This window comes from Hypanus sabinus, chromosome 11 (genome assembly GCF_030144855.1).
Source record: "Hypanus sabinus isolate sHypSab1 chromosome 11, sHypSab1.hap1, whole genome shotgun sequence".
Taxonomy (NCBI): domain Eukaryota; kingdom Metazoa; phylum Chordata; class Chondrichthyes; order Myliobatiformes; family Dasyatidae; genus Hypanus; species Hypanus sabinus.
The window spans coordinates 27,887,397-27,901,591 of record NC_082716.1 but is presented as its reverse complement, the minus strand read 5'-3'; the positions used below and the strand labels follow the sequence as shown (position 1 = coordinate 27,901,591).

At 40.6% G+C, this 14,195-nt stretch overlaps 1 protein-coding gene across 5 annotated transcripts in view; it reads left to right on the top strand.

The window, feature by feature from the left end:
• Positions 1–4,183, top strand: part of hyi (hydroxypyruvate isomerase) — a 30,032-nt gene extending 25,849 nt beyond the window's left edge. For 4 of the 5 annotated variants that reach the window (XM_059984019.1, XM_059984020.1, XM_059984021.1 and 1 more), the window contains 2 exons: positions 2,313–2,447; positions 3,003–4,183. In XM_059984019.1, the coding sequence (XP_059840002.1) occupies positions 2,313–2,447; positions 3,003–3,055 (188 nt within the window). In that variant the 3' untranslated portion in view covers positions 3,056–4,183. Of the gene's footprint in view, positions 1–2,312; positions 2,449–3,002 lie in introns of those variants that run through there. The other variant, XR_009514711.1, reaches the window with a different exon arrangement.
• The last annotated feature ends 10,012 nt before the right edge of the window (positions 4,184–14,195 follow it).

Below are 14,195 nucleotides of genomic sequence, written 5' to 3'. Positions count from 1 at the left end.
CTTCCCCACCTACCTTCCTCCTCTCCTCCTCTTTATCCCTAAGTCCATTGTTCTGTTCTTTCAGATTTCTCCTCCTTCAGCCCTTTAGCTCTTCCTTCTATCACTTCCCAGCTTCTCACTTCATTCCCCCTCAACTACCCGTCTTATCTTCCACTCATTTGTCTCATCTATCTCCAACCAGTTTATACTCCTTCCCCATCACCCCCACCTTTTTATTCTGGCTTCTGCCCCCTTCCTTTGCTGTCCTGTTGAAGAGTCTGAGCATGAAACATCAACTATTTATTCCCCTCCATAGATGCTGCCTGCAATATTCCCTCTAATTTGTAATGACCAGCGTGCGCAAAAATCTTGTGCTGTGCAGTTTTTTGCCCAGTGGCAGCAACATGTATGCACTGGATAATTTCAATAAAAACAGTATAAATAAGCCAATTTCTAAAATCTGTAGATAAATCATCGCAAACTCCACATTGTCTTCACAGTCTGCATCAGAAACTGGAAAAGGAAATGTGATTGTGTATGATTGTGAAATATACTTAACATGCCAATGAGGTAGGAGGGCGACAACCTTTTGTGCGCTGTTTAAATTCCTTCGTGCACTAGTAACAAATGATGTGTGGGTGCATAAACCTTCAAGGGAACATTGGCTGTCTGACTTGCTGAGTTCCTCCAGCATTTTGAGTGTCTGTTGCTCAAGATTTCCAGCACCTATAGAATCTCTTGTGTCTTACAAAATCACTTTACACTGCCTCATAGCCCCTTCATGCCTGCTTTCACTGAAGTACCTTAATTCCTGATTGCAGAACACTTCAGTTTTCAGATTCTCATCCTGATTTTCAGATCTCAACCTTCCCCCACCATCCCACTGCAGTGATCTCTGTGGGATCTCCTCCAGCTCTACAATTCTGTCCTTTCACTCACTGCTGGTTCTCACACGCACCACTAGCAGCCATCAGCTGTTGTGCAAGTTGTTACTTGGAGAGAACGGAATATTGGGACAAACTCTCTTCAAAATCATGTTTTATGTTCACACTGATGTCATTGGTTTAACCTCTCATTCTGAGGAAAGAACTACTACCAGTTGTGCTCTTCAGCACAGTTCTAGCATGTAAGCCACATTATATGTGTCGGGGTCCAGGAGTATGCTTTAGGGGAAATTAGCAACTTTGCCATTGTGTACGTGTTCAAAGTAAATTTATTATTGAAGTACACATATGTCACCATATACTACCCTGAGTTTCATTTTCTTGAAGGCATTCACAATAGAACAAAGAAGTACAATAGAATTAATGAAAAACTATACACAAATAAAGACTGACAACCAGTGTGCAAAAGAAGACAAACTGTGCAAATACAATAAATAAAAAATACTGAATAAATAGTTAATCTAATTTTTAAAGCTGCAAACTTCATTATTCTCTAAATTAATCACACAGTCAAGATACATAATATGCCTGACATATAAAAGGACTCTAGAATTTGATTGATTAGTGTTTGTTCTCCATAAAATGACCTTCCAGCTGATGGTTGTTTTGGAAAATTTGATTCCCCAAACTCCTCCAGCAAAGAGCACATGGGTAGAACCATGTAGATGATCCACAAAGTTTGCTTCAGTTCACATACACATACATTAACCAGACCATTAGTTTACAAAAGTTTGCCGAAACTATTTAGATGTTAGGCCAAATAAAGAAGTCTTCATCAGTATTCTGCTAAACCTTTATTTTCCTATTCATACGTGGGAAATAGACCTCTTTGGAAAAGCCAGGATTTATTGCCGATCCGTAGACTAGTCATTAACTATGGGTTGTTAATGTGTTGAAACAACAGTTAAGAACTAGCTATATTGCTGCTCTGCAATTTCAAGTAGAATAAACCAGACAGGGACAGCAGATTTACTTTCCTGAAGTATGGTAGCAAAGCAGATCCATTTTAACAATCTGGTGGTTTCATGACTACTATTATTTTTTAATTCTATATACAAGATCTTTTTAATCAATTGAATTAAAATTTTCCTGTTGTTGTGGGATTAGAACTTGCACCCCCTGATTCATTAATCCTGACCTCTGAATTTCTAGTCTATTAACATAATCAGTATGCATAACATTCCTGTTATTTTTATAAGCTTTATTTAAAACTACTTCTCACTTTTACATTCCAGTCACATAGCTCATAACATCGATCTCTGTCTGAATTCCATGCAGAGGTCTCCAAGAGAATTACATTCTTCATCCCACGTACAACTTTATACATTTTCAGTTAAGATTCCCGAAGGATAGATTGCTCGTCTAATGTGTTGTGTCATCTTACATCAGGACACATCCAAGTCGCACAGGTCCCCAGCCGGAATGAACCAGATAGTCCTGGAGAGATCAACTATCAATACATCTTCAACCTGCTGGAAAAATTAGGATACAAAGATTATATAGGTTGCGAGTATACTCCAAAAGGTAGGTTTCCTGGAAAACTATATCTTCGTTACACAACATTCTTGTAGAAACATAAAACACCAAATATATCAGTAACCTTATAAGTATACAGCACAGGCCATTTGCTAGCTTGTTGAAGGACTATACAATTATTTTCCTCATTATTCAGCTGTTTTTACCTTTTCAAGAATTTTTCATTTTCTTTCTGAAAGCTACAAAGAATCTTCTTTCACCAGTTTTTCATAAGACCAATATTTAGGAGTCATTCAGCCCATCGAATCTGTTCTGCCATTCAATAATGCTGAGGTTTTTTCCAACCTCATTCTCCTTTATCCTTTACTAATCAAAAACTTATCGATCTCTATCTTACATTTTACACAATTCTATCGGCCCATTAGAATTTGCCAAATAAAAAAATAATAAATTAACCTGTCACTTCTGGTTTTTCTTTGTGCCAATCACCTGTCATGGCATCAAATTTGAACACTAGAACAACAAAGACCAAACAAGAGGTTTTACAATAGCATTATTATTAGAAAAGGTAGATTTAAATTTATTTCTCTTTAATTAAAACAGGCAACACAGTACATGGTCTTGGATGGTTGAAGACCCAGTGGAGAGTAAATTGATGGGTCTTCCTGAATGTTATCGATGGGGGTGAAGAATTAATGGTTAACCTTCTGGAATAAGCTTAATTTGTTTGCAGTCATTTTGTAATTCATCCAAATATACAGCTGACAACAGCAAGTTCATTTGAGGAATTGTTCACTAAATAATCTTGAGAACGGCAAAATGAGCTAGAATTCATCCAGATGTAGAACAAAAATGGCAGCCTGGATCATATGAAATCTAGCTTAATCAGAAGAAGCTATATGGGAAGATTTTGTGATTATTATTGATAATCAAATGAAACTTTGCAATATTCATTTGCCTTCATCTGCCTGAGTAGCTCTTCTACCATTACATTCCCGACCTGAAAGGGCAATGCAGAATGTGTCCATTATAAAGGGGAGCGCAGTAGCATTGCAGCACAGCGCTGGCGATGCATGTTCAATTCTGCCAATGTCTGTAAGGAGCATGTACATTCTCCCTGTGACTGCGTGGTGCTCCAGATTCCTACTATGTGCCAAAGATGTACAGATTTGTAAGGTAATTGGGCAATTGGGATTAACTGCACCATATGGGCTGTTCTGTATCTCCAAATAATTTTTTTTAAAATCCTGAATGATTGGGAATATGTAATGAATATGTTTTTTAAAGAAAGAATGAATCTTTCAGCCACAGTACAATTTTCTGATGGTTTCATGATGCTGTAATGAACAAGGAATCTCTCCTAATACACCATAAATAAAAATTTCCCAGTACGTCAGTCTTGGTTCTTCCAATCCCTCATTTTACCTAAGGATAATTAATTATTAAACACATGAATCCTCTATTTTATTCACATAAGCTGTTTGGCAGTTAAAAAGCCTTCTTCATTCCCTGACTTAACAGAATCAAATTCAGCTCTGTTCACACTTCATTATTGAAAACCCAAAATCATTCCTGTACCCTGAACACTCATTGACATATTGATAACATTTTGAAAGGAAGAAATCAAAACTTGCACATCATTCCAAATCTGAGTTCTACACCTATAGGAATTTAGAATAACTCTAGTCATATGCCACCAAATAGTGTCTCCATATCTGCATAATTTTGTTAGTGATAATTTCATAAGAATTACAAATTTTCTTAACGTTCAAATTCTTTTCCCTACTCACCTTTAATCTGAGACAAAAGGAATACCATTTCTCCTGGATAGCTCAAAGCACGTACAGGGAGTACTGCACAGAAATGTGTCCTTCGGCCCATGTTGCTGTGCTCAGCTAATTAAGCAAATGACACATAATTAAACTACTCCGTCTGCCTGCACATGGCCCATATCACTTCATCTTTGCATATTCATGTACTTATCTAACAGCCTCTTAAATGCCTCTGTTCAATCTAAATGCAGTTCCATACTTCGCAATTCGATTTTGTTTTTCTTTACAAATGTCTCCCTTTAAAATGCACATATTTGTGACTTATTCATTAAAATCCACCTATAGTTCCTGGGCACGTATGTTTAATTGGTTTGGGTCTCTGAGCACTGATTATCTTCCTAAGGTTTATTGCCTAGCCACTTAGCTTGAAATCATCACTAACACTGATGTACAAACATTCCTCCAGGTTACTTATGAATTGTGTCTGCAGCAGGGTGCCAGCATAGATCTGTATGCCGTGTTGTTGCTCACCTTCATTGAAGTAGAGATATTTTCTTTTATCACCACCTTCACATTGCTGAGTTAATGTACAATGCAGCTGTCTCTGCCACTGCTTCCCCAAACTAAATATGAATTAAACAGTTCAAATTTTAGTCTTTTGACTAATGAGAAAAATTTCCATTTTAAACCATAAGACATAGGAGCAGAATTAGGTCATTTGGCCGTCGATATTGTTCCACCATTTCTTTATGGCTGTTTTAATATCCCTCTCTATCCCATTCTCCTGCCTTCTGCACATCACCTTTGACGCCCTTACTAATTTATATTAGATTAGATTCAACTCTATTGTCATTGTGCCGAGTACAGATACAAAGCCAATGAAATGCAATTAGAATCTAACCAGAAGTGCAAAGAATAGTGTTATTTACAAAATAACTGCGAATAAAAAGTAAGTGCTACAGCACACAAATATAAAAGTACTAAGACAGTACAATATGGGATGCAATACTGCTTAGCGCTGTGATGTGAGGTTCAGCAAGGACACAGCCTCAGGGAAGAGGCTCTTTCTGTGAATGCTGGTGCAGGAGTGGAGGCTCCTGTAGCACCTACCGGATGGGAGGAGAATAAAAAGTCCATGGTTAGGGTGAGATGCATCCTTGATAATGCTTTTCGCCCTGTCCAGGCAGCGTTTATGGTAAATTTTCTCAATGGTGGGCAACTGGGTGCCGATAATCCACTGGGCAGTTTTCACCAACCGCTAGAGTGCTTTGAGATCCAATATGGGACAATTGCCATACCACACTGAGATGCAGTTGGTGAGTATGCTCTCAAAGGTACAGCAGTAAAAGTCTGTCAGTATCCTGGGACAGAGGTGAACTTTCTTGATGCTGTGCAGGAAATAAAGGTGCTGTTGTGTCTTTTTGATCAGGATGGAGAAGTTCAGGGACCAGGTGAGATCATTGGAAACGTGGACACCAAGGGATTTGAAAGCTTGATACACGCTCCACTACAGCTCTGTTGATGTAGATGGGGACATGAGTGTGGCTCCTAGCATGCCTGAAGTCCACAATGATCTCCTTGGTCTTCTGAGTGTTAAGGGGCAGGTTGTTGTCAGCACACCACATGGCCAGGTGCTGGACCTCATCCCTGTAGGCCGTCTTGTCATTCCCTCTGTGGTGTCATCTGTGAACTTGATTATGGAGTTAGAACCATGAACAGGAATGCAGTCATAGGTGAAAAGGGAGAACCTATCAAACTCCACTATCCAATGATTTGGCCTCCACAACCATCTGTGGTAATGAATTCCAAATTCACCACCCTCTGGCTAAAATTCCTCTTCATCTCTGTTCTAAATCGATGTCCCTTATTCTGAGGCAGTGCCCTTTGATCCACTGTAGGAAACATCTCTCCATATCCACTCTATCTAGGCCTTTCAATGTTTGATAGGTTTCAGTAAGATCCCCCTTCATTCTTCTATACGCCAACAAGTTCAAGGCCAGAGCCATAGAAGGCTCCTCATGAATTATTGTTTAAAATATATGGTGTTTATTCCTTATAAGTAATAACTGGGCTGAGTTCCTTCCTCACTTTAGAATAGTAAAGCTAAGTTCATGGACTCCTCTTGAAAGCCATTAGCCAATTCATTGAAGGATTATTTAATAAAAAATGTAAACACAATGGACATTTTATGAAGTAGATAATAGGAGAATATGAATTAGGAAGATAGCAATTATCAGTTTATCTGTATGAACACATGCAGTAGGTGTTTCGAGCTTCATTTGCTTTGGTGGTATTAACAGAGCATCCTAGTTGAAAGCCAGCCATCCTCAAACTAACCAGCATTTACTGCAAGAATATTTCAAGATGCTTCCATATAGTAGCTCACTTCTAAAGGTACATTCATAGCCACTCAGTGGCCATTTTATTAGTTATAGGAGTGTAACCATATAACAATTACAGCACGGGTAACAGCCCATCTCAGCCCTTCTAGTCCGTGCCGATGCTTACACTCACTTAGTCCCACTGGCCCACACTCAGCCCATAACCCTCTGTTCCTTTCCTTATTTGGTGTACCACTGAATAAAGTGACCACAGGTGTGAAAACCATTGCGGTCTTCTGCTGCTGTAGCCCATCCACGTCATGGTTCGATGTGCTGTGTATTCAGAGATGCTTTTCTGCACACCACTGTTGTACAGTGCGGTGATTTGAGTGACTGTCAACTTCCTGTCAACTTGAACTAATCTGGCCATTCTCCTCTGACTTCTCTATTTTAACAAGGCATTTTCACCCACAGTACTGCCACTCACTGTAAGTTTTTTGCAATATTCTCTGTAAACTCTCAAGACCATTGTATGTGAAAATCCCAGGGGATCAGCAGTTTCTGAGATACTCAAACCACCACATCTGGTACCAACAACCATTCCACTGTTAAAATCACTTAGAGTCAGACAGCAACAGGACCTTCAGCCCATTCATGACAGTCTATTTATACCCCTAGTCCCATTGACATACAACCAAACAATGGTGCTACATATCCTTCCCATCCATGTATCTATCCAAGTTTCTATTAAATGTTGAAATTGAACCCACATCCACCACTGCTGCTGGCAACATGTTGCATACTCTCACCACTCTGAGTGAAGAAGGTACCCCTTATGTTCCATTTAAACATTTCACCTATCACCCTTAATCTATGACCTCTAGGTTTGGTTTCAGTGGAAAAAGCCTGTTTGCATTTATCCTGTCTATGTCCCTAATAATTTTGTATACCTCTATATCAAACACTCTAGAGAAGAAAGTCTTAACCTATTCAACCTTGCCCTATGACTCAGCTCCTCAATACCTGGCAACATCCTTGTTAATATTAATTTTTTCTCATTTATTTTTTTCTCATTTCATTTTGTATTTGCAGAGTTTGTTATCTTTTGCAGATTGGTTGTCCACCCTGTTGGTGTGGTCTGTCACTGATTATTACTGTTATTGGATTTATTGAGTATGCCTGCAAGATAATGAATCTCAGAGTTGTAGATGTTGGCATAACTGTTTCTACAAAACATTGTGCATCATGTTAAATCAGAAGACAAAGCCTGACAACAATGTATTAAAATATAAAAACCAAAATTGTGAGGCTGAAAAAGTATTCATCCCCTTTGTAATTACTATGCTAACTTTCCTCAGGAGCAATTTCCTTACCAACTCACCCAATTTGTTAATGTAGAAAATTGGAGGATCACCTGCTTTCAATGAATTCATAGCCTCTCTCTCTGTAAGGTCCAACAGAATAGTAGATTTTCAACAGATGAAACAAAAATGAAGACAAAAGAGCATTCTAGATAAGTAAGGGAAATGAGTCTGGGGAGGGGTACAAGACCATCTCAAAGGCACTGAACATACCTCAACCACAATCCCTGCATTAGACCCCCACCAAACTTAATTGCTGGAAGATATTGGCATTTGTAAGAGAGGCTACTGTGATGCCAAATGAGTGAGTTGCAGAGATGAAATTCATGGCTCCATAATCTCTAAGGCCTTGCACAAAAAGGATATTTGTGGAAGAGTGGCAAGGAAGAAACTCTGGCAATAAAAGCAAAGCATATCCTTGACCATAAAGACTTTGAAAAGCATCACTCACAAGATACTTAAAGAAGTGGAAGAAAGTCTTGTAGTTGGATGAGACCAAAGTTGAATTTGTTGGCCTCAACACTAAGCGGTATGTGCGGCATAAATCTAAAACCATGCTTCAGCAAAGTAACACCATCCCTATCGTAAAGTATGGTGGAGCTAGTTTTATGCTATGCAGATGCTTTTCTGCAACAGGGACTGAAAATCTGGTCAGGATTGATGGGAAGATGAATGCTGCTAAATATGGAGAGATCCTGGATAAAAAAAACTCCTAGCCTCTACCAGAAAACTTACACTTGGGAGGAAGTTCATCTTTCAGGAAGACAATGACCCAAAGCACATTGCCAGAGCAACCATCGAGTGGCTTCAAATGAAGAAAATTGATGTCCTTGAGTGGCCCAGTCAGAGTCCTGACCTTAACCCAATCGAACATCTCTGGCAAGACCTCAAGAAAGTTGTCCACCTCCACTCCCAACTAACTTAAATAACTTGGCATAGCTTGAGCAATTTTCAAGGAGGAATAGGTAAATCTTGCTCCATCACATTGTGCAAAGCTAATTGAGACTTATCCAAAAAGACTACTGGCTATAATAACTGCGAGAGGTGGTTCAACTAACTACTGAGCAAAGGAGATGAATACTTTTGAACAGTTTTTGATGCTTCACAATTTCCCATGTTTTGGGGGCTCTATTGTGGAAAAAGGAGCATGTGATTTACAAATAAAAATTCTCAGTTAAATTGATCAAAATTCCTAGTTGTAATAAATGAACAAAGAGTTGGGGTCGGTTGAATACTTTTACAAGGTATTGTATATGTACTCCACTTTGAACTTTGAATATTCTCTGCTTTTTTAATCTTATTGATAACTTTCCTGTAATAGATGACCAGACTGAAGATAATACTTCAAATTAGGCCTCACCAACATCTTATATAACTTCAAAATAACATTCCAACTCCTGCACTCAGTACTTTGATTTATGAAGCCCAATGTGCCAAAACCTCTCTTTACGACCCTAACTGCCCATGGCACCACTTTCAAGAAATTAATTATATGAATCTGTATTCCCAGCTCCCTCTGTTCTACCACACTCATCAGCTCACTATATATGTCCTCCCCTTGTTGGTCCTCCCAAAGTGTAACATCTCAAACTTGTCTGCATTAAATTGCATCTGCCATTTTCAATCCATTTTTTCAGCCTGTTCCAGGTCTTGCTAAAAGCTTTGATAGCCTTCCTCACTGCCCATTACGCCCCCAGTCTTGGTGTCATCAGCAAATTTGCTGATCTAGTGTATTATCATCAAAATTGTTGATATAGGTGAGAAGCAACAGTGGACGCAGCACTGATCCCTGTCACACTCCACTACTCGCAGGCCTCCAGTCAGAGAGGCACTCCCACTACCACTCTCTGGCTTCCCTCATGAAGCCAACATCTAATCCAATTTACTAGCTCATCCTGAGTGCCAAGTGACTGACCAACCTCCCATGTGGGACCATGTCAAAGGCTGTGCTGAAGTACTTTGTCTTCATCAACATTCCTGGTAACTTCCTTAAAAGTTACGCATAATTGGCTATAAAATTGGTCAGATGTGACCTACCACACAAAAACCCATATTGACTATTCCTAATCAATCCATGTCTATCCAAATACTTATATATCTGGTTGCTTAAAATACCTTCCAATAACCTACACACTACTGATGTCAGGCTCACTGGCCTATAATCTCCCGGGTAATTCTTAGCTCCTTTTCAACCACAGAACAACTTCAGCTATCCTCCAGTACCTAGCGCGATGCTCAGCACACTTTAAATATCTCTGCCAGGACCCCTGCAATTTTTGCAAAGCTTCTCACAAGATCCAAGAGAACACCATGTCAGCCCTATGGATTTATCCACCCTAATTATCCTCAAGACAGCAAATATCTCTTCCTCTGTAATCTATATATTGCCCATGACCTCACTGCTGTGTTGCCTCACTTCTATGGACTCTGTACATCTCCTGAATAAATACAGATGTAAAAATACATTTAAGATCATCTGATCACTTTCAGCTCCATGGTTAAATGACTACTCTGATCATCAAGAGGACCAATATAAGCTCCATGTACCTATCCAAAAGTCTCTTAAAAGACCCCATCGTATCCGCTTTCACCACCATTGCCGGCAGCCCATTCCATGCACTCACCACTCTCTGAGTAAAAAACTTACCCCTGAGATCTCCTCTATACCTACTCCCCAGCTCCTTAAACCTGTGTCCTCTTGTGGCAACCATCTCAGCCCTGGGAAAAAGCCTCTGACTATCCACACGATCAAAGCTTCTCATCATCTTATACACCCCTATCAGGTCACCTCTCATCCTCCACCCAGGCAACATCCTTGTACAGTTATGTGAGGTATGTTTGATGGGGCTGGGCTTGTTCTTGCTGGAATTTAGAAGGATGGGGGGGGGGGGGATCTCATTGAAACCTTTCGAATGTTGAAAGGCCTAGACAGAGTAGATGTGGAAAAAGGAGTCTAGGACAAAAGAACACAGCTTCAGGATAGAGAGGTGTCCATTTAAAACAGAGATGCGGAAAGATTTCTTTAGCCAGAGGGTGGTGAATTTGTGGAATTTGTTACCGCAGGCAGTGGTGGAGGCCAGCTCGTTGGGTGTATTTAAGGCAGAGTTTGATGGGTTCTTTATTGGCCACGGCATCAAAGGTTACGCGAGAATGCTGGGGAGTGGGGCTGAGGAAGGAAAAAGGATCAGCCATGATTTTATCGTGGAGCAGACTCGATGGGCCAAATGGTTTAAATCTGCTCTCATGGTAAAAATCAGTCAAAATCAAAGAGGATACTTTATACTTTACTTTATCGTCACCAAACAATTGATACTAGAGCGTACAATCATCACAGTAATATTTGTTTCTGTGCTTCGCGCTCCCTGAAGTACAAATCGAAGTAAATATATTAAAATTTAAATTATAAATCATAATTAGAAAATAGAAAAGGGAAAGTAAGGTAGTGCAAGTCAGGTCTGGATATTTGGAAGGTACGGCCCAGATCCGGGTCAGGATCTGTTCAGCAGTCTTATCACAGTTGGAAAGAAGCTGTTCCCAAATCTGGCTGTACAAATCTTCATGCTCTTGAACTTTCTCCCGGAGGGAGGTGGGGCAAAAAGTGTGTTGGCTGGGTGGAACTTATCCGTGATTATCCTGGCAGCACTGCTCCAACAGCGTGTGGTGTAAGGTGAGTCCAAGGGTGGAAGATTGGTTTGTGTGATGTGCTGGGCTGTGTTCACAATCTTCTGCAGCTTCTTCCGGTCTTGGACAGGACAACTTCCATACCAGGTTGTGATGCACCCTAGAAGAACGCTTTCTACGGTGCACCTATAAAAATTAGTGAGGGTTTTAGGAGACAGGCCAAATTTCTGCAGCTTTCTCAGGAAGTAAAGGCGCTGGTGGGCCTTCTTGGCAGTGGACTCTGCTTGGTTAGACCAAGTCAGGTCATTTGTGATATTCACCCCGAGGAACTTAAAGCTTTTGACCTGTTCCACCTGCGCACATGGGGTTGTGCGGTCCGCTACTCCTTCTGAAGTCAACAACCAATTCCTTTGTTTTGTTGACATTGAAGGATAGGTTATTGTCTTCGCACCATGCCACCAGTTTCTTAATTTCCTCTCTGTACTCAGACTCATCATTACCCAAGATACGGCCTACAATTGTGGTGTCATCAGCAAACTTATATATTGAGTTTGATGGCAACTTTGCTGCACAATCATGCGTGTACAGTGAGTATAGCAGGGGGCTGAGTACACAGCCTTGTGGGGCACCGGTGCTCAGAATGATTGTAGAGGAGAGCTTGTCGCAGGATGAATACGTGAATACATGACTGAAGATCTTATATTTGAATGCATGCAGTATACGGAATAAGGTAGATGAACTTGTAGCACAGATACAGATTGGCATGTTTGTTATCTCAGGCATCACTGAAGCATGGCTGAAAGAAAATTATAGCTGGGAGCTTCATGTCCAAGGATACACATTGTATCGAAAGGACAGACAGGAAGACAGACAATGGGGTGTTGCTTTGTTGGTAAAAAATGAAAGGTGTTGAATCATTGTGGATAAAGCTAAGGAACTGCAAGGGTAAAAAGACGGTGATGAGAGTTGTATACAGACCCCCAAACAGTAGTAAAAATGTGGTCTACAAATTAGAACAGGAGATAGAAAGTGCATACCAAAAGGGCAATGTTATGATAGTCACGGGGGATTTCAATGTGCAGGTAGATTGTGAAAATCAGGCTTGTGTGGATTCCAATTTTTTTTTCTTCTTTCTGCAATTATAATAATTTATAATAAATAAGTACAACAGGATGGTCAATATAACATAGAAATACAGTTGCTTCAGCATGAATTAATCAGTCTTAAGGCCTGGTGGAAAAAGCTGTCCCGGAGCTGTGGGTCCTGGCTTTTATGCTGCAGTACCGTTTCCTGGATGGTAGCAGCTGAACCAGTTCGTGGTGGTCAGGGTGACTTGAATCCCCAATGATCCTTCAGGCCTTTTTTGCACACCTGTCTTTGTAAATGCCCTGAATAGTGAGAAGTTCACATCTACATAGAGGTCCAAACTAGAGAATGCTGGAGGAACTCAGCAAGCCAAGCAGCATTATGGAACAGTCAACGTTTCAGGCCGAAACCCTTCGAGAGGACTTGGGAGCAGATTTGAAAGGTGGGGGAGGGGAGAGAGAAACACCAGGCAACAGGTGAAACTTGGAGGGGGAGAGATGAAGTAAAGGGATAGGAAGTTGATTGCTGAACGAAACAGAAGGCCATGGAAGAAAGAAGAAAAAGGGGGCAGGAGGAGCACCAGAGGGAGGCAAGGAGATGACATGAGAGAAGGACAAGGCGATGGGAAATGGTGAAGGAGGGGGTTGAGGCATTAGTGGAAATTAGAGAAATGCCATCAGGTTGGAGGCTACTCAAAAGGAATATGAGGTGTTGTTTCTCCAACCCAAGTGTGACCTTATCCCAACAGTGGAGAAGGCCAAGGATGGACATATCAGAATGGGCATGGGAAGTGAAATTAAAATAGGTGGCCACTGGGAGATCCCACTTGTCTGGCAGACAGAGCAGAGATGCTTGGTGAAGCGGTCTCCCAATCTACGTCCATAATTTCATAAGACCTTAAGATATTGTTGCAAAGTAAGGCCATTTGGCCCATTGAGTCTACTCCACCATTTCATCATGGCTGCTCCAATCTTCCTCAGTCCCAATCTCCTGCCTACTACCCATATCCCTTCATGTCCTGACCAACCATGAATCTATCAACCTTTGCCTTACATAAAGACTTGGCCTCCTTAGCTGCCTGTGGCAATGAATTCCCCAGATTCACCACTCTGGCTAAAGAAATTCCTTCTCATTTCTGTTCTAAAAGGATGCTGCTCTATTCTGAGGCTGTGTCCTTTGGCCTTAGACTCTCCCACCATAGGAAACATCCTTTCCCCATCCACTCTATCAAGGCATTTCACCATTCAATAGGTTTCAATGAGGTCACCCCTCATTCTGGATTCTAGTGAATACAGCCCCAGAGCAATCAAACTCTTTTCATATGTCAAACTGTTGAATCCTGGAGTCATTTTCATGAACTTCCTTGGAACCGGTCCAATTTCAGAATGTCCTTTCTAAGGTAAGGAGTCCAAAACTGCTCATAATCAAGTGAGGCCTCACCAGTACTTTATAAAGTCTCAACATTATATCCTTACTTTTACATTGTCTATAAATAGCATTCACCCTCCCCCCACCCGGCTTGGAAGTTTTCATATTTTATTAGAAACGTAGGAAACCTACAGCACAATTCAGGCCTTTTGGCCCACAAAACTGTGCCGAACATGTCCTTTCCTGAGAAATTACCTAGGGTTACTC